The sequence below is a fragment of the Ranitomeya variabilis genome, chromosome 1 (genome assembly GCF_051348905.1).
Source record: "Ranitomeya variabilis isolate aRanVar5 chromosome 1, aRanVar5.hap1, whole genome shotgun sequence".
NCBI lineage: Eukaryota > Metazoa > Chordata > Amphibia > Anura > Dendrobatidae > Ranitomeya > Ranitomeya variabilis.
In genome coordinates, this window is record NC_135232.1 from 887,351,045 (window position 1) to 887,372,011 (window position 20,967).

Genomic DNA, 20,967 nt, shown 5'->3' on the forward strand with positions numbered 1-20,967 from the left:
TGCTCACACGTATGTGCCGGTCAGAGTGGGGGGCCCGCGGTGTCTGGGCATTGTGGTCCTTGGTGTACGGACTGTACTCCCCGGGACTGACGGCCTCAGCTACCCCCTGTACTTTGGGTGAGGCGACTGCACAGGGACATGAACCGCAGCCCCTGACAGTGTGCACAAAGCTCTACTAGTACTAACTGCCCTACACGTTAGGGAGTGGCTCCAGCTGGTCAGAGTGACAAGTGCCACACACAGGGCCCTCCAGGGATGAGTGAGTGCAGCACTGCAGCCCCTCCTATGGGAAGGTCACTAGTACTGAGAGATGCTCTCTGTGCATCACTTACACAGCGCCACCTGCAGGTGCCTGGACAAGCCATGTGACCTGTGACGTCATCTCTCTGCGCCTGTCTCCAGCCCTCAGGAGGAGGTAAGCGCAGCGTTTTATGTGCGGTATCTGCAGTCTAGTTAGGAGCAGGTGCCTGCGGTCAGTCCGGCACAGAGGGAGGGAGGCCGTGCTGAGCGGTGACCGGGCGGCGACCGGGCGGCTGGGGGAGGGGCAGCCTGTCACCGGACACTGCCCAGCAGCACACGTGTGCTTTGTGCCCGCACTGCTGGCGCTCGGACCCCGGCTTGGTGGAGGCCTTCTTCGGCCAGTACTTGGATGCTACTCATCTCTTTGGAACCTTTTTCGCTCTTTTAAGTAGAAGTTTCTGATTTCCCTGCTCTGTCCCCACTGGTGCCCGTGAATGACAGCAGGGTAGATGGGTGGGCACCAGGAGGGAGCCATGCGTTATATGAGGGGTGCACAGCACAAGGGGGGGAGCCATCCATTATATGAGGGGTGCACAGCACCAGGAGGGAGCCGTCCGTTATATGAGGGGTGCACAGCACCAGGAGGGAGCCATCCGTTATATGAGGGGTGCACAGCACCAGGAGGGAGCCATCCGTTAGATGAGGGGTGCACAGCACCAGGAGGGAGCCATCCATTATATGAGGGGTGCACAGCACCAGGAGGGAGCCATCCGTTATATGAGGGGTGCACAGCACCAGGAGGGAGCCATCCGTTATATGAGGGGTGCACAGCACCAGGAGGGAGCCATCTGTTATATGAGGGGTGCACAGCACCAGGAGGGAGCCATCCGTTATATGAGGGGTGCACAGCACCAGGAGGGAGCCATCCGTTATATGAGGGGTGCACAGCACCAGGAGGGAGCCATCCGTTATATGAGGGGTGCACAGCACCAGGAGGGAGCCATCTGTTATATGAGGGGTGCACAGCACCAGGAGGGAGCCATCCGTTATATGAGGGATGCACAGCACCAGGAGGGAGCCATCTTTTATATGAGGGGTGCACAGCACCAGGGGGGAGCCATCCGTTATATGAGGGGTGCACAACACCAGGAGGGAGCCATCCGTTATATGAGGGGTGCACAGCACCAGGGGGGAGCCATCTGTTATATGAGGGGTGCACAGCACCAGAGGGGAGCCATCTGATATGAGGGGTGCACAGCACCAGAGGGGAGCCATCTGTTATGAGGGGTGCACAGCACCAGGGGGGAGCCATCTGTTATATGAGGGGTGCACAGAACCAGAGGGGAGCCATCTGATATGAGGGGTGCACAGCACCAGAGGGGAGCCATCTGTTATGAGGGGTGCACAGCACCAGAGGGGAGCCATCACTACACCGGCGCTGTCATTCTGCCCCTGACAGGTGTGACCGTGGCCTTACACGTTGTCAGTGGGCTCAGACTGGCTCCCACTCCTCCACACTCACTGCTGGCCCCCCCGCTAGGCTCCTGGAGCTGTGATCGCTACACATTGTGATGGTTCCAGGCTAATACATCACTCCTCCACATTCCTTATTTATCTTTTTTCATCATGTGTGTATCATTCGTTCTTTTTGCTCTGGAAAAATTTTAAAAAAAGCTGTTGGAGATTTCCCAAACTTTAAAAAAAACATTTAGACGTCTTAATAAGTCATAATAAGCTCTTTATATTAAAGGGAACCGACAGCTGACTATTGCCGCTGACCTATGGGCAGCATGAATCGGAGTCTGGCTCTGTAGCTTTTACTGTATCATCAGAGAAACCATATTGTTAAAATTCAACATTGTATTGGTCCTTGTGTGTGTAAGGCTTCATTCAGGCACAGATGTATTTTATCATGTTTTTTTTCACTGATCTAACACGTACCCATTATAGTCTATGGTGCTGTTCACATGTTCATGTTTTTTCATGAACCGTGTGCCCATGCAAAACACGTCATTATTTTTTGGCAGCATGGATGAAAAGGGTCAATACTAGTGTGTGGGTCCATATAAAACACATACAACACCTGGATGGTATCAGTGTACTGTACGTATTTAATATTGCAAAGTAAAAGAAAAGCTTTGTAATCTCATTCTTTATCCAGCCGTGAAAACACTGGATGGTAAAAACGGACACATGTATGATATACTGATGGTAAAAATGGACACCTGGACAATGCGCTAATGGTAAAATGAATTTATAATTCACCGCACACTCAAAATGAACATTGCACAATATGCAAACAAAGTGTAGATTTATTCTAAACCTGGGAGCGTAACAGAATAGAGCAGTTCATGCGATCATATACAACGTTTCGGCTCCACCGGAGCCTTTATCACGTAATCGCTTATCTCAATAAGTGGAAAGCATGCGGAAAAGTGGGTGGAGGGAAGAAGTTCCAGTGGTGATACTTAAACTAGTTGTAGTATAACTGCCTGTGCAGTTATACTACAACTAGTTTAAGTATCACCACTGGAACTTCTTCCCTTCACCCACTTTTCCGCATGCTTTCCACTTATTGAGATAAGCGATTACGTGATAAAGGCTCCGGTGGAGCCGAAACGTTGTATATGATCGCATGAACTGCTCTATTCTGTTACGCTCCCAGGTTTAGAATAAATCTACACTTTGTTTGCATATTGTGCAATGTTCATTTTGAGTGTGCGGTGAATTATAAATTCATTACTTTCTGGGACTAACTGTCCCATTACACCGGCACCTCACCCTTATATTGACTGAGTGCACGCCAAAACCTTACTAATGGTAAAATGGACATGGATGACACACTGATGGCTAACACGGATAACACTTCTAAAAACAGACACTGATAAAACACTGATTAAATGCAGACATGGAAAAATGGTACCAATGTCAAATACAAATGTGTGAATGAGGCCTGAAAGAGACCGGTCAGTCTAGGGAGTGGGGTGGTTAGAAGCCGCTGGCTTTTTCATGTATGTTTTCTCTGAGTCACCACAGTATTTTAGATCAAATGGGTCCACTCTGAAACCCACCCATAAAAAGCTTAAGGGTACGTGCACATGTATTTTTTAGCTCTGCGGATTTTTCCGCAGCAGATTTCATAAATCCGCAGGTTAAAGGCACTGCGTTTTACCTGCGGATTTTGTGCGGATTCCACCTGCGGTTTGACACCTGAGGATTCCTATTATGGAGCAGGTGTAAACCGCTGCGGAATCCGCACAAAGAATTGACATGCTTCGGAATGTAACCCGCAGCGTTTCCGCCCGTTTTTTTTCAGCAGTATGGACACTGCAGATTGTGTTTTCCATAGGTTTACATTGTACTGTAAACGCAGTGAAAGCTGCTGCAGATCCGCAGCAAAATGCGCAACGTGTGCACATAGCCTAAAAGAACTAACCTACTAATTTCTATGTATAAACTACTTGCCGTTCATACGTTCACGTTCCCTAAGGCCAGTTTCACACGTCAGTGATTCTGGTACGTGAGGTGTCAGTTTTCTCACGTACCGGAGACACTGACACACGTAGACACATTAAAATCAATGTGTCTCTGCACATGTCAGCGTGTGTCCGCGTGCAAAACACGGAGACATGTCAGTGTTCGTGGGAGCGCAAGGATCACACGGACCCATTAAAGTCAATGGGTCCGTGTAAAACACGTACCGCACACGGATGCTGTCCGTGTGAAGTCCGTGTGCCGTGCAGGAGACAGCGCTACAGTAAGCGCTGTCCCCCCAGCGTGGTGCTGAAGCCCCCATTCATTTCTTCTCTCCAGCAGCGTTCGCTGGAGAGAAGAAATGAAAAATCATTGTATTTTGGTTTTTTTGCGGTAGAAATAAAGATATTTGTTTCCCTCCCACCCCCTGTGCGCCCGACCGCTGGAAAGAAAATACTCACCCGGCTCCCTCGAAGCGTCCTCTCCGCGCCGCAGCTTCTCCTGTATGAGCGGCCACGTGGTGCCGCCCATTACAGTCATGAATATGCGGCTCCACCCCTATGGGCACAGGGGGTGGGAGGGGGGGGGAACAAAGATCTTTATTTCTACCGCAAAAAAACCAAAATACAATGATTTTTCATTTCTTCTCTCCAGCGAACGCTGCTGGAGAGAAGAAATGAATGGCGGCTTCAGCACCCAAAGCAGGGGACAGCGCTTACTGTAGCCCTGTCTCCTGCACGGTCCGTGTGGTACCCAGTCGGCACATAGCTGCCGCACGTGTGCCACACTGATGTGCCACGTGAGCACACGGACACGGATAACTCCGGTACCGATTTTTCCGGTACCGGAATTATCTGGACGTGTGGGACAGGCCTAAGACGCCAATTGTCAAAAATAAATGACCTGACCATTCCTCTGGCAGTTGCCTTTCAGAAGACGTTGTATACCTTCTATGCTAGTCAGTGTGAAGGCTCAAAAGACGCCCAGGCTTCTTCTTGAGTGTTTTCCTAGCATTTTTGCATCAGAAACCGCTAGCAGTTTTTTTGAGTCCCCAGTCGTATGTGGCAGGTGCATTCTCAATATTTTTCATGTCCCCATGGGGACTCAAAAAAACAAAAAATCAGAAAGAAGAAAGTTTAAGAGAAATCAACGTATTAACGTTTGAATTAGCCCTCTTTTTCCAATCCAAAAATAAATAAAACATGTTTGGCATCCCGACATCTGTAAAAGTCCAATCTCTCAAAATATAAAAGTTAACTATTAAAGTAAACTCTGTAAAGAAACAAAAGTAATAATGCCAGTATTCCTGCTTTTTGGGCCATGACTGTTGTGAATTCCGTTCTTGGGCTCCCTCCGGTGGTTGTAAGTAGCACTTTTGTGAATTCTGCTCTTGGGCTCCCTCCTGTGGTGGTTTTGAGTGGTATAGCTGCTTCTTGGATTTAGCATCAGCAGCTGCTTCCACTGATCATCTTTCTGGCTCGGCTATTTTAGTCTGGCCTTATCCCTCAATCAATGCCAGTTGTCAATTGTTCCTGCTTGGAGTCACTGCTCTTTTGGATTTTCCTGACATTCTGACCCTTTCAGCAAAGATAAGTCCTTGCTCGTCCTTTTGCAGTCCACTTGTTGTGGACTTTATTGTTCAGCACATTCTATGTTTTGCTCATTTGTCCAGCTTATCAGTATGGATCTATTCAGCTAAGCTGGAAGCTCTGGGCAGCAGATTTTGCCCTCCACACCTTTAGTCAGGTGTGGAGATTTTTGCATTTCTCTGCGGTGGACTTTTTCTAGTTTTTATTACTGACCGCACAGTGTTCTTTCCTGTACTATCTATCTAGCTAGAATTGGCCTCCTTTGCTAAATCTTGTTTCATACTACGTATGTCATTTCCTTCTCCTCTCACAGTCATTATTTGTGGGGGGCTGTCTATCCTTTGGGGATTTTCTCTGAGGCAAGATAGCTTTCCTGGTTCTACCTTTAGGGGTAGCTAGCTCTCCGGCTGTGACGAGGTGTCCAGGGAGTGACAGGAACATCCCACGGCTACTGCTAGTGTTGTGTTAAGATCAGGAACTGCGGTCTGTATAGTTACCACCTGCTCAGAGCTAGTCGCATGTCGCTCCTAAATCACCAGTCCATAACACATGACCCCCCCCTCCAGAAATGCAATAAAAATAACATCATGTGTACCCAAAAATGGTAGCCATAAAATCATCAGCTTTCCACAAAACTACAAGCCCTTGCCCAGGTTTATTGATGGAAAAATGAATTTATGGGTCTCAGAAAATGGCGACAAACCACTTTTTTTTTTTTTTTTACAAAGTTCAGAGTCGATTTTAACCACCAATAAATATATTAGTTTTCCTTTTTTGTGTGTTTTATTGGTTTATTTTCAGGTCGGTAGAATGTTTTGATAGCTTTTATAGCAGTTTGGGGGAGAGGTGTGGCAACTGAAGAATGGAAATATTGCCATTACTTTTTTTTTCCTTTGCGATATTTAGTGTGTTAGTGTGCATGCACAGACGTGGACTGGGATCAGACAGGGCTTGCTCAGAGGAAGAAAATATTGTAAATCAATGTCCCCAAAATACAAATGGAAGAGGGTTTAACAGTGCACTGAGCTATTAGCTACACCAAGGGTACGCTGAAGCCTCCTAATTTGCATTCAGATTAAAAGTAAGTTTCTCAGGCACCGTACCACTAACATCTACTTAGCCATAGGAATGATTTTTATTGGGACCAATTCCCCTATATCGCTGTATAGTTTAACATGCATTCTGGGGGTGACAGACTCCTTTTAACCATTTTTCAAACATGAGACAACCTCCTTTATGTAAAAATTGAGAGGAGGGGGATTGCAATGGGTATGGCACCCACATTTACTGTGCCCGGTAGTCACCAGTGTACAACAAAAAATAGCCCCCTTCATTTTAAAGAAGGGCTGTACAGCCCCTCACACTGCAGTATAGGGTTCTACTCTAGTGTTCTGTGACAATCTAGGCAAATGTGCATACGTAGCAGCTGGAGAAGACTTGTGGAAGAAATGTCCCGTATATATTTTAATATAAAAGAGGATACTTGCCTAAGAAAAAAAAAATGTTAATGGACATAACCTGGCCTTGTCAGATTCCAAGAAGAGCCATGTCTCAGATATTGGCCCCAACCTTCACTTCCAGGTAGCAGTCATCCTAAGAGTATGTGGACACAACGTCTTTTTTAGGTGGATTCCGCCTGAGAAACTTCTGTTCCAAAAAAAGTGAACATTTGTACAGCAAGGTTGAAACATCTTGCGTTACATATACTCTTTCTTTTGTATAATCGCTTCAGTCTTAAAAAGCTGTGAAGTAGCTACAAACAGTGCCCTATGTGTTAAAGATGTCCAGGAAGATGTTAGAAAAGCTGCTTTAGGCCGGTTTCACACGTCAGTGGCTCCGGTACGTGAGGTGACAGTTTCCTCCCGTACCGGAGACACTGACACACGTAGACCCATAAAAATCAATGCATCTGTTCAGATGTCATTGATTTTGTGCGGACCGTGTGCGGACCGTGTCTCCGTGTGCCAAACACGGAGACATGTCAGTGTTCGTGGGAGCGCACGTTTTACACGGACCCAATAGAGTCAATGGGTCCGCGTAAAACACGGACCTCACACGGACATTCTCCGCCTGGGGTCCGTGTGCGTGCCGGAGACAGCGCTACAGTAAGCGCTGTCCCCCCCACATGGTGCTGAAGCCGGTATTCATATCTTCCCTGTAGCAGCGTTTGCTATAGAGAAAATATGAATGATAGTGTTTAAAATAAAGATCCATGTGTCCGCCGCCCCCCCACCCCCTGTGCGCCCCCCCGCTGGTCAGCAAATACTCACCCGGATCCCCCGTCGGCAGTCGCTCCTTCCTGGTCTGGCTGCGGCTTCTCTACTGTATGCGGCCGATTACACTCATGAATATGTGGCTCCACCTCCAATAGGGGCGGAGCCGCATATTCATGAGTGTAAATGAGCGGCCCCACGTGACCGCATACAGTAAGCCGCGGCCAGACCAGGAAGGAGCGACTGCCGACGGGGGATCCGGGTGAGTATTTTCTGACCAGCGGGGGGGGCGCACAGGGGGTGGGGGGGCGGCGGACACATGGATCTTTATTTTAAACACTATTCTTCATATTTTCCCTGCAGCAAACGTTGCTGCAGGGATGATATGAATCGCAGCTTCAGCACCATGCAGAGTGGGTACCACACGCTCCGTGTGGTACCCACTCGCCATACCGGCGGCACACGTGTGCCGCAGGTATGGCCTCCGTGAGTTCCCAGGCACACGGACACGGATAACTCCGGTACCGATTTATTCCGGTACCGGAATTATCTGGACGTGTGGGACAGCCCTTAGGGGAAACACCGCCGTCGTTTACCGTAGCGTCTTGCGTCATACCTTATGCGGGTATGCCATCATTGCACATACCCTAAAATTGGAGTCTGCTGGTCTCCAGCATTGACCAAATAATGCCATTGGACAACTGAAAAGTGAAACATTTCTGGTCTTTGCTTGTAGATTTCCAGCTTCTGTGGATAATCCCTTTGTAGCAAGTTACTGTCCATACATGTAAGTGCCTTTCTTTATTGATCTTTCTTACTAGACCTTTAGTTTGATTTTGTGTCTTGGTAAAAATAGCAGAAATGTTTTAAGAATTTATATAATTAGGATATAGTGATAGCTGCCTCCAAAAATGTGAACTTTAAGTGTACAGTGGGGGAAATAAGTATTTGATCCCTTGCTGATTTTGTAAGACATGAACAGTCTATAATTTTAAGGGTAGGTTAATTTTAACATTGAGAGATAGAATATCAAAAATAAAATCAAGAAAATCACATTGTATAAATTATATAAATTTATTTGTGTTTTGCAGTGAGAAATAAGTATTTGATTCCCTACCAACCATTAAGAGTTCTGGCTCCTACAGACCAGTTAGCCGCTCCTAATCAACTCGTTACCTGCATAAAGACAGCTGTCTTACATAGTCACTAGTGATAAGCGAATATACTGGTTACTCGAGATTTCTCGAGCATGCTCGGGTGTCCTCCGAGTATTTGTTAGTGTTTGGAGATTTAGTTTTCATCACCTCAGCTGAATGATTTACAGCTATTAGCCAGCTAGATTACATGTGGGGATTCCCTAGCAACCAGGCAACCCCCACATGTACTTAGCCTGGCTAATAGCTGTAAATTATTCAGCTGCGGCGATGAAAACTAAATCTCCGAGCACTAAAAAATACTCGGAGGACACCCGAGCGTGCTCGGGAAATCTCGAGTAACCAGTATATTCGCTCATCAGTAAAAGTCACCTTTATGAAAGACTCCTGTCCACAGACTCAATTAATCAGTCAGACTCTAACCTCTACAACATGGGCAAGACCAAAGAGCTTTATAAGGATGACAGGGACAAGATCATAGACCTGCACAAAGCTGGAATGGGCTACAAAACCAAGATGATGGGTGAGAAAGAGACAACTGTTGGTGCAATAGTAAGAAAATGGAAGAAATACAAAATGACTGTCAATCGATCTGGGGCACCATGGAAAATCTCACCTCTTGGGGTATCCTTCATCATGAGGAAGGTGAAAGATCAGCCTATAACTACTTGTGAATGATCTCAAGGTAGCTGGACCACAGTCACCAAGAATACCTTTGGTAACACATTACACCGTAAAGGCTTAAAATCCTGCAGTGCCCGCAAGGTCTCCCTGCTCAAGAAGGCACATATGCAGGCCCGTCTGAAGTTTGCCAATGAACACCTGGATGATTCTGTGAGTGATTGGGAGGAGGTGCTGTGGTCGAATGAGACAAAAATAAATCAACTTGCCGTGTTTGGAGGAAGAGAAATGCTGCCTATGACCCAAAGAACACCGTCCCCACTGTCAAGTATGGACGTGGAAACATTATGCTTTGGGGGTGTTTCTCTGCTAAGGGACTACTTCACTGCATCAATGGGAGAATGGATGGAGCCATGTACCGTAAAATCTTGAGTGACAACCTCCTTTCCTCCATCAGGACATTGAAAATGGATCTTGGCTGGGACTTCCAGCAAGACAATGACCCAAAACATACAGCCAAGGCAACAAAGGAGTGGCGGCTCAAAAAGAAGAACCTTAAGGTTATGAAGTGGCCTAGCCAGTCTCCAGACCTTAATCCCATATAAAACTTATGGAAGGAGTTGAAGCTCCGAGTTGCCAAGCGACAGCCTCAAAATCGTAATAATTTAGAGATTATCTACAAAGAGGAGTGTCCCAAAATTCCTCTTGACGTGTGCAAACCTCATCATCAACTACGAAGAACGTCTGACTGCTGTGCTTGATAACAAGGGTTTTACCACCAAGTATTAAGTCTTGTTTGCCAGAGGGATCAAATACTTACTTCTCTCTGCAAAATACAAATAAGTGTATATAGTTTATACAATGTGACTTTCTGGATTTTATTTTTGATATTCTATCTCTCAATGTTAAAATTAACCTACTCTTAACATTATAGACTGTTCATGTCTTTGTCAGTGGGCAAACTTACAAAATCAGCAAGGGATCAAATACTTATTCCCCCACTGTATATGCGCAGCGGCAGTGTTTTTCCTGAAACGTCTTCTTTGATATCTTCAATGCCATCTTCCGGCAGCTTGGCCCCGACTTGTTTACTTACAAATTCTATATGTAAAGTATAGCAGAAACTGCCTGAAAAATGGACAAGTCTCTTTTAGCTTCTGCATGGCTTTCAATGCCTGAAGTGGTTAAAGAAGACAACAAATGCACGGAAGGTTGTTCTGACATTGCTGTGCACATGTTCATTACTTTAGACGTTTATAGAGTGCATTTTCAGGCAGAATCCACCTGAAAAAGATGTGTGCACAGACCCTAAAAGGATTTTCCGGTCTCTGCATGAATTTTCTGCAGTACCGTGACTACAGCTTGTCAAATCCTGACAATGCAATGTGTACACTGTCAGGATTCTGCTAGTTTACAAATCACACACTTGCGCTCATGTGACCACCTGTTCAATCTGCCATTTGTGCAAAATCCTTACAGTGAGCACATTGCACAATTTGAATTAACTTATGTGGTGCCCGGAAAACCCTTTTAATATGGCACAGTGTGGAGGTCCCTCGTACGTCAGACCTCGGCATGCATTGAGTGGCATCCCTTTTATACCATTCTATCACACACCATTATTGTTCCCATCAAATCTCATGTAATTTGCCGTGGCCTTTGATGCAAATGTGAGCTAAGCTTTACAGTGTAACGGTGCAGGAGCTCTGATGGTACCGGCATAGCAGGCTCAGAAGGACAAATCCGTCATCTCTCTATTTGACTTCTTGCCCGAGGCCGAATTTCCACAATTGTGTGATTTCTCGGACCCGTCACGTCCTTGGGTCCATGTGGAACATCCCACATGTCGCAGACACATTGACAAACGTTGGTCAGTTTGCATCTGTCATGTACGTGGACTAAAGCTGTTTGTGTGAATAAGGCCTGATAGGGAGGGATTGTCAGCAGGGTGAGACAGGACTGTAAGCAGTGTGGTACGATGACGGCCGGTAAGTGTCACCAGTCTGTGCCTTCATAGCTCACATTCTATTGTCAGTGCATTTTGCTTAATAAATCTCTGTACATTTTAAAGGAGTTATCCCAGATTTGTGAAAAGTTCATCATGAGCAGTGAATGGGTTACATATAAAGCATTCCCTCCTCTTCAGTCTATACTTTCTGCATCATCACATGCTGTACATGATTATGTGGCCAATTGCTATACTATTTAACCAGCAGGGGACCGGTTATGTCACAGCCGCTAGATGAACGTAATGTGATGGTCACACCTGAGCTTCACGTAATTTTCATCTGGGGGTCGAGACATAACCGGTCAGACCCCTGCTGAGCTACTTGCCACTGCAAGAACCCTAGCTATAGTATGTTTTCCCCCTATCTTTACCCCTCAGTACACATTCCCCTGATGAATCCTCTGAACAGAGGAAGAAACACGTAGGAAGGACACTGTTGGCTTTGGGGTTCATTTAGACTGTACCATACTTGGGTGCTGCCCTTGTCAGGGCAGGAGCCACACTTGGGGCATAACAGGGTATAGCAGTCTAAATCCCTGAGCCGACTAGCTCCGATCCCTCCGGCGTCTATGATTCAGGCTCATACATTACTGGTGACACCTAACCTTTTATGAGCACTTGCACTTTAAGTGTTTTATTCCAGTGCTCCATATGTATACAAATTTTTCTAAGATATTTTATAGTTATGATTAAAAGTTATGTTTTATGTATATTTCTCCCCCTGCTGGTTAAATTGACAGTATTTGGAGAATTTGTGCAGTTCTGCCCATTGCAGCGGCCCCCTGCTCTTTTGTCAGTTGCTATGCTGGTCTTGTCAGTCACTCACCGAAGCTGCCGCCATAACGCTTGAGGCCAGTGATTGGCTGCTGTGGTTACTTAAACACTTCATCCACCACATTCGGATCCTTCAGACGGAATCTGAAAACCCACGTCTTCAAGAAAGTACGCTAACCCCCAACCTGCTGTCTCCTTCCCCACCATCCTGTAGAATGTAAGCCCCCAAGGGCAGGGTCCTCTCCCTTCTATATCAGTCTGTCATTGTTAGTCTGCTTACTGTAAGTGATGTCTGTAATTTGTATGTAACCCCTTCTCATGTACAGCACCATGGAATCAATGGTGCTATATAAATAATAATAATATATGCTTATGAGGCTAATAGCTTGGATCAGGGGTCACAGCTGGCCTTTATGTGTATCATGAGCCGGTCGGAAAGCGGCCTATGTGAATTGTGAGTGGGAATGAAGTTTCGGAAGAGACGGGCTGGACATTAATGACTCGGAGTAGTGTCAGGCTGTAGGTGCCACTTCTGTGAAGGTGCCAGCCTTACGTCTTGTTGCCGAGCTCCCGGCACGCTGTGTTCATTGCGATAACGCGCGGTTTCCGGAGGAAGCACCTGGCTTCATTTACTTTGATTAGGAATTGGCTTCACGTTTTGTGCTTTCTTATCAGCTTCTACACGAACCTGATTGAAAAGCCACAGAAATTCTTGGAAATAAAGGTTTCATTGGGATTTCCATTTTATCACCATGAATTAACCTCTTCCATGCCTGCTGACATGTTTTCAGTAAAAATTATGTTCTTTGTATTGTAAAGTGACTGCCCAGGAGAGTAAGAAGGAAAGTGGTATTATTATTAGCAGTACAATATAAGGACTGCTACCTTATTGTATTGGTAACGTAGCCTCTGCTGTGTGAGTGGGTATCAGTGCCCCCACAGAGCCATCCATGGCTATGCCTGGAAGCCATAATGCAGTGCTGTGATGGTTGGATGTGAATTTACCTGTCACTTGTATAATTAGCATTTGGTATCACTTCCTGCTAAATACTGGGTCCAGACTGCATCCAGTGTGAGAGCCATTTTCAAGCATGGCATAGCCCAAAGTTAATGTGCTCTCTAGCTAAAGAATTAACATTAAGGGGGTTGTCCACTTTTAGGCTATGTGCCTACGTTGCAGAAATGCTGTGGAAATGTCCACAGCATTTCCCCAACTCCCTGCCGCGGGTAAAACGCATGCGGAATTCACATGCGTTTTTCCGCAAAACACAAGCGTTTTGCAAGCGTTTTTAGCTTGCAGAATGCTTGCGCTTTTTCAAGCGATTTGAAGCATCGCTTGGAAAAGTGATTGACAGGTTGGTCACACTTGTCAAGCATAGTGCTTGACAAGTGTGACCAACTTTTTACTATCGATGCTGCCTATGTAGCTGAAAAGAGCAGTCTGCCCGCTTTCTTCATACATGTTCCTGATAATGTGCTGACATGATGATGGGCTTCCTGAGACCAGAGTTGATGCCTTCGGATCTGGGTACCTTTGATAATTGAAGTTTGTTGGTAGGTTATATAATTGGATGTGTAACGGGGTTTGTTCTGCTTATAACTCAGTCCTTACATACAATTGTTTGCACTTGGATTTTATAAAAATTGTGGGACTTTTGCTTTTCCAGTTTTCAGTCCATCTTGGCCGCGTTCACACAGTGTAACTGTTGCACACTTTAGATTGTCTTGTAGCTTGCTGCTGGTTCCACCATGTAATTAGATGGGGCTGCATAACTCTTCTTTCCCCAGCCGCCTGATGTGGGCGAGATCGGTAGCCCAGTCCACATTTAACACATACCGTACAAGTTTTGGTTTTCAGGGAATTCCAAGGCATATTTTTCACTTTGGCCTGAGGATTCATATACAATGGCAGAAAAGCCAAGTGAGGGTATGTGCACACGTCAGGATTTCTTGCAGAAATTCCTGAAGAAAACTGGAAATTTTCTGCAAGAAATCCACATTTTTTTTTTAGTTTTTTTCCCGTTTTTTTTTTTTTGCTTTTTTTTAGCATTTTGCAAGCGAAATTAGCTTGCAGAATGCTAAAGTTTTCCAAGCGATCTGTAGCATCGCTTGGAAAACTGACTGACAGGTTGGTCACACTTGTCAAACATAGTGTTTGACAAGTGTGACCAACTTTTTACTATAGATGCTGCCTATGCAGCATCAATAGTAAAAGATAGAATGTTTAAAAGTAATTAAAAAAATGGTTATACTCACCTGCAGACAGCCGATCTCCTCAGCGGCGTCCGTTCCTATAGATGATGTGTGTGTGCAGGACCTTCGATGACGTCGCGGTCACGTGAGCGGTCACATGACCGGTCTCGCGACCAATCACAAGACCGCGACGTCATCGCAGGTCCTTCACCACACACCAGCTATAGGAACCGAAGCGGCAGCATGCACCTGAGAGGCGGGAAGACTGCGGGGGACATCGAAGGTGAGTATATCACTAGTTTTTATTTTAATTATTTTTTTTAACCAATTATATGGTGCCCAGTCCGTGGAGGAGAGTCTCCTCTCCTCCACCCTGGGTACCAACCGCACATAATCTGCTTACTTCCCGCATGGTGTGCACAGCCCCGTGCTGGAAGTAAGCAGATCAATTCATTCCTAGGTGTGCGGAACCCCGCAATTCCGCAAATTTAATGAACATGTTGCTTTTTTTTCCGCAATGCGATTTTTTCGCGGAAAAAAATGCAACATTTGCACAAAAAATGCGGAATACCCTTGAAAATAATGGGAGGCATATGTTAGCGTTTTTTTCGCATTTTTATAGCGAAAAAACGCGGAAAATACTGAACGTGTGCACATGGCCTGACTGTGTAGAGGCTCAATCACAAGTATTCTCACATACTGAGTCCAGCAGGAAAGAACTGACCCCTAGGGGGGAGCAGCAGGGGTCTTATGGATGCCCTCACAACTCTGTGCAAGATAAAAGCCTCAAATGGCTATGTGTATGAGGCGTGAGAGCAGATCTACACTTTCCACCTGTGACATGGATTTTGCACATGCCGCCTATAAATCCTGAATTTGGTGTGAAGCGTACAGAATGGCAGATGCTAGCACCGAGCTGTCAGAGAATGTTGCTGTACCCAGGGAAAACAACCAAGTGAAAAATTAGATCTGTGACTTTGGAAACTCTGTTTTGCAGATTAGATTAGTTCCAATTTAGCCGCCATGTCTCCCAACAGCTTTGGCCACTGATTGACTTTCCAGGCTGGCATTTCAGGGCCATTTTAGTGTATGGTTCTAGGCATGGCCTGAACTGGAATGTGACCCCAGTATACTTGTGTATTTTACCGGCTACACATCAGCATGGCGGATGCTTAGAGCACGTTGGGTATTTGCAGCAGATTTTTCTTACAAGGTTATTGGAAATCCAGCACTTGTTTTCCAGAGTGAAGAATAACAAAAACTTGTCCTGAAACATCCAAATTAAAATCATTGGAAAATTAACCCCTTCCTTGAGGGGCAGTTTTCAATTTTTGCTCACATTGGTGAACAAGTGCTGGATTTTCCCTAGCTTTCTATGCCTCATCCATTCTTTCCCAACCAGGATTTTTCATCCAAGCACTCCCATATATCTAACTAAGCATTTGAGAGGTGAGCCGAGAGCACACATTTTTTTTCTGTAGCAAAAAGCAGAGTGTTGGCAGGAAAAAAAGATGCTGAAAATGTGTTTTTGAAAGAATTGCTGTAGATTTGAAAAAACGCTTTTGTTTCAAATCTGCAAAGAAAACAAGGTCCTGGCAGGATCTTCAGTCTTTGCTGAAATTGAACGGTGGAGGAAGGAGCTTTCAGTTTTCAACTCCTTGTTCCACCTTCAATTTCTCTGTCTCTGCTATCAGCTGAGGCCTCCCACTGCGGGCATACCCTGTGTGCTGGCACAGGGAAGCAGGAGGCAGGGAAAGGGTCTGCCACAGACTGAGGGCGCCATTCTCTGTCAGACAGGAAAACTCTAGACCAGCTACTCTAGAATCAGAAGAGAGCCGATTACATCCCCAAGTGTGGTATCTAGTCAACAGTGCAGAATGCTGAAAGACGTACGGTATATTACAAATTGTCAGCATTCTGCACCCTAGGTACACACTCATAGTAAGAAGAAAGCCAAGACAACCCCTTTAAGTATAGAAAGCGAGGAGCTTCTGAATGGAATCCGCCTTAAAGCGAACCTGTCACCAGGATTGACTGATATGCGATGCGGCCATCACCTTTCACGCCTGATAAACAGCATTCTATAATTCTGTATATCTGCCCCAACCTGACCTGTAAGACAAGAAAAAGAGCTTTTATTATACTCACCTGCAGGGTGGTCCGGTCTGAGGGGTGTCGCTGGTCTTGGTCCGGCACCTGCCTTCTTCTTCTACCGTTCTACTTGCTTTGTGTGGATGATGCGTCCCTATGTCATCCACACAGGGTCCCTGGCATCGCGTTCCTGACTAGGGCAGAATAAAGTAGTGCAGTATAAAGTAGTGCAGTGTGCAGGTGCCGGGAAAGGTCAGAGCCCCGAAACTTGCGTACTGCAGTTCGTTACTCTGCCCTATGTGAGAAAGACATATGCACATATCTTAACCCCATTACCCCCAAGGGTGGTTTGCGCGTTAATGACCGGGCCAATTTTTACAATTCTAACCACTGTCCCTTTATGAGGTAATAACTCTGGAACGCTTCAACAGATCTTGGCGATTCTGAGAATGTTTTTTTGTGACATATTGTACTTCACTTTAGTGGTAAAATTTCTTCGATATAACTTGCGTTTATTCGTGTAAAAAAAAAAAAAAAAAAAAAATTTGGCAAAAATTTGGAAAACTTTGCAATTTTCAAACATTTAATTTTTATGCCCTTAAAAAAAAAAAAAAAAGAATGTCACACAAAATAGTTAATAAATAACATTTCCCACAGGAAAGCTATGTGCATGGCCAGCTTTTTGTACCACACCCTGGCCTTCCTCAAAGCACTGTACGGTTGGAGGAGTAGACCTGAGAGATCAACGCCCCCCCATGTTTTTGTTGTACCCCAATACACAGGTCCTGACCTGTATAGAGGTACCCTGTACAGTGCTGAGGGCGCCGCCATCACCATGTGTGGTGGGTGGTCAAGAGAAGGACAGCCCTCTTGTACTTGACCACCAGTAGGTGGTTGCTACATTGGGCTCTGCTGTCACCCCTTCTGAGCATCTACCCAAGTAGCGATTTCGGGAGGCCTCTCTGATTTTTGCGGACAGTACTGCAGGCTTCTTTACCACGCGCAGAGAGGGATTTGAAGAGTGGGATGCTGGAATAAAAGTTATCAGTGTAGAGGTGATAACCTTTATCCAGCAGTGGGTGCACCAAATCCCACAAAATTTTCCCACTCACTCCCAGGACAGGGGTACACTCAGGGGGTTCAATCCTGGTGTCCTTTCCTTCTTATTCTCTAAAGCTGTAGGTGTACCCTGAGGTACTCTCACACAGCTTGTAGAGTTTGATTCCGTACCTGGCCCTCTTGCTGGGCAGGTACCCACGGAATTTGAGCCTTCCCTTAAAATGAACCAATGACTCATCCACGCAGAAGTCCCTTTGGGGCACGTACACTTCAGCAAACTTTTTATTGAAGTGTTTGATGACCGGCCGAACTTTGAACGGACGGTCAAAGTTGGGGTCATCTCGTGCGGGACACTGTGCATTATCGGCATAATTAAGGAATTTGTGGATGGCCTCAAAACTCCTCGTGGCCTTGACCATTCAGAACACTGGAGTATTACACTGTTCCAAATTATTATGCACAAAGAGTTTAGGAGTGATAAGGTTAGAATTTTTTTTGTTTGTCTTTTAAACTCATTGATGGTGATGTGTGTCAGGGCTCTTTATATCACTGAAAGCAATTGCAGATACCTGTGCAAATTAGTTTGGCAGGTGTGTCCAAATAAAGGCAAGACTACTTAAGAAGGCTGTTCCACATTATTAAGCAGCCTACATTTTTTGCCAAAATGGGAAAGAAAAAGGATGTGTCGGCTGCTGAGAAGCAACAAATTGTGGAGTATTTAGGTCAAGGCATGACTACAATCAACATTGCCAAGACACTTCATCGTGATCATCGCACAATCAAGAAGTATGTAGCTGATTCCCAGCACACACGTGTGCGTGCTGATAAGGAAAAATTGAGGACTCTTTCCAACAGGCAATTGCGTAAGGTTAAAAGAGCAGCTGCAAAAATGCCTTGTTATAGCAGCAGACAAGTTTTTGAAGCTGCTGGTGCCTCCAACGTCCCTAGAACAACAAGATGCAGGGTCCTTCAGAGGTGCGTAAGCCATCCTGTCGACCACTTCTATCCACTGCACACAAGCAGAAACGGCTCCAGTGGGCCAAACGATACATGAAGACTGACTTCCAAACTGTTTTGTTCACCGATGAGTGCCGTGCAACGCTCGATTGTCCAGATGGATGGAGTGGAGGATGGCTGGTTGATGGACACCCCATGAAAACACGGCTAAGGCGCCAACAAGGAGGAGGTGGAGTAATGTTTTGGGCTGGAATCATGGGGAGAGAGATTGTCGGCCCCTTTATGATACCTGAAGGGGTAAAGATGAACTCCATAATCTATGTGGAGTTTCTAAAACAACACTTCCTGTCATGGTTCAAGAGGAAGAACCGTGCTTTCCGCAGCAAGATCATTTTCATGCATGATAATGCACCGTCTCATGCTGCAAAAAACACATCTGCATCTCTGGCTGCTATGGGCATAAAAGAGGACAAACTTATGGTGTGGCCACCATCTTCCCCTGACCTCAACACCATTGAGAACCTCTGGAGCATTATCAAAAGGAGTGTCTATGATGGCGAGAGGCAGTTCACATCTAAGCAACAGCCCTGGGAGGGTATTCTGTCCACATGCAAAACAATTGAAGCAGAAACCATGCAAAAACTGACAAATTCAATGGACGAGAGAGTTCAGAAGCTTCTTTCGAACAAGGGGTCCTATGTGCAAATGTAACATCACCTAGAATAAAGTTTCCACTTGAAAACTGTTTGATTTCATTTTGTAATAAGCTGATAATGCTTAGAACTTCACAATTGACCATTTTTTTTGTTCAAAATAAAAAAAAAAGGTTGAAAACTCTGCTGTGCATAATAATTTGGAACATGCATTTTGAGTGTTTTTTTTTTTGTTTTTTTTTAAAGATACTGTTTTCATAGGCAGTTTGTTCCAAAACATTGCAATTCTACTAGAATACTAGATGACTGGAAAATAACAATGACTGCAATTCAGATAGGTAATTTAGAGAAAATGTGAGGAAATATTATTTGCATAATAATTTGGAACACAGTGTATATAAAAGATCAACACTCCAATAGCCATTACACAGAACACAGCAGGGGCACATTTATAAGATTATCTCAGCACAGGAACATTTTTATTTTAAACATCCAATTGTGGAACTTATTATTATTCATAGTTATTGATTAAAATTAATTTTGTAGATGGGAAAACCTCTTTAGAGGTTACTAAAGCCATGCTCTGAATACATACGGAAGTATTCAAACAAGTCTGTAGATATAGTTGTCAGTGTATTCATGATTATGGAGTAAATGGAGGCCTGAATGTAATATGTAAAATATCATAATTCCCATCCTATAACATCATTATCTGGAATACATGCTTTACAAGCAGGGCAGACCCCAACAATTGCACCTTTCCCTAGGAATTGATCTTACATCAAAAAGCAGATTCCCATTTCTGGGCGTCTTTATTCTATCAGTGCGTTACAGACAGGCCTGTCCAAAAACCCATTGTTCAGATTTCCCCTGGAGACAGGTTTTGTTGTACTGGTCATTTGAGATAGGCTGTCCGAACCATGGGCAAGATGACTTAAGGACAGGCTCCCTTATTTCAAATACCTTTTCTTTACTCCAAACAATCTGGCAGTTCAGAGAAGGAATATAAACCAGCTCACCCGTGATGCATAAAACAAACCTCGGGAGCACGGACCCGCTGTGTCCAGGCTTATAAAGTCCAAAAAAAGAAAAGAATGCCCAGCTTCACCGAGTCTGTAAAAAAAGTTTAAACATGGAGGATACAGACTTCAGCACGAACCATATGGGTAAGAATCTCAACGCATTTCTGGAGACTAAGCTCCCTGGGTTTTTGTGGACAGCCATTGAGCGTGTGGGAGGTTGTCCGCCTTATCTCCAGCCCCAGGTTGTAGTGTGGGGCCTCCCAGAGGCATTCAGTTTTCCGTAGGCCTGGAGAGTGGAATTCAAGTGCTAGGTGTCCTGGCAAGGAAGCTGAACCTGTGAATTTTCTTTTGATTTTTCCTCCTGAGCGGGACCCATGCAACCACATGGACTGTACTGTATGTTTTGCTTTTTGTTTTTTTACATTTTACGCTGGTAACCAGGGTAAACATCGGGTTACTAAGCGCGGCCCTGCGCTTAGTAACCCGATGTTTACCCTGGTTACCAGTGTAAAATATCGCTGGTATGGTTGCTTTTGCTGTCAAACACGGCGATACACGGCGACCTAGCGACCAAATAATGTGCAGACCTTCTAGCAGCGACCAGCAATTTCACAGCGGGATTCTGATCGCTGCTGCGTGTCAAATACAGCGATATCGCTCCCTAGGACGCTGCAACGTCACAGATCGCTGGCGACGTTGCTTAGTGTGACGGTACCTTTAGAGACAGTGTTCCATTGTCTACTGTCATGTGCAGCCTTTCTTGGCCCCCTGCTTAAAGGGTGCAGTCACTACACCATGTTCCAAATTCTTATGCAAATGACATTTTTCTCTGGTTTTCCTAAATGGTCGGTGCAAATGACAGTCAGTCTAATAAAAGTCATCACCTGTTAGAGTATACATCGAATTTTATTGAAGAAAC

General features: G+C 45.3%; 1 protein-coding gene across 2 annotated transcripts in view; it reads left to right on the plus strand.

Annotated features, from left to right (window-relative positions):
- Window positions 1-293: 293 nt before the first annotated feature.
- Window positions 294-20,967, plus strand: part of AIMP1 (aminoacyl tRNA synthetase complex interacting multifunctional protein 1) — a 123,882-nt gene continuing 103,208 nt past the window's right edge. Inside the window, exons 1-2 of one of the 2 annotated variants that reach the window (XM_077278384.1) lie at window positions 362-415; window positions 8,253-8,303. In XM_077278384.1, coding sequence (XP_077134499.1) covers window positions 8,302-8,303 — 2 coding nt within the window. In that variant the 5' untranslated portion in view covers window positions 362-415; window positions 8,253-8,301. Of the gene's footprint in view, window positions 416-8,252; window positions 8,304-20,967 lie in introns of both variants that reach the window. The other variant, XM_077278392.1, reaches the window with a different exon arrangement.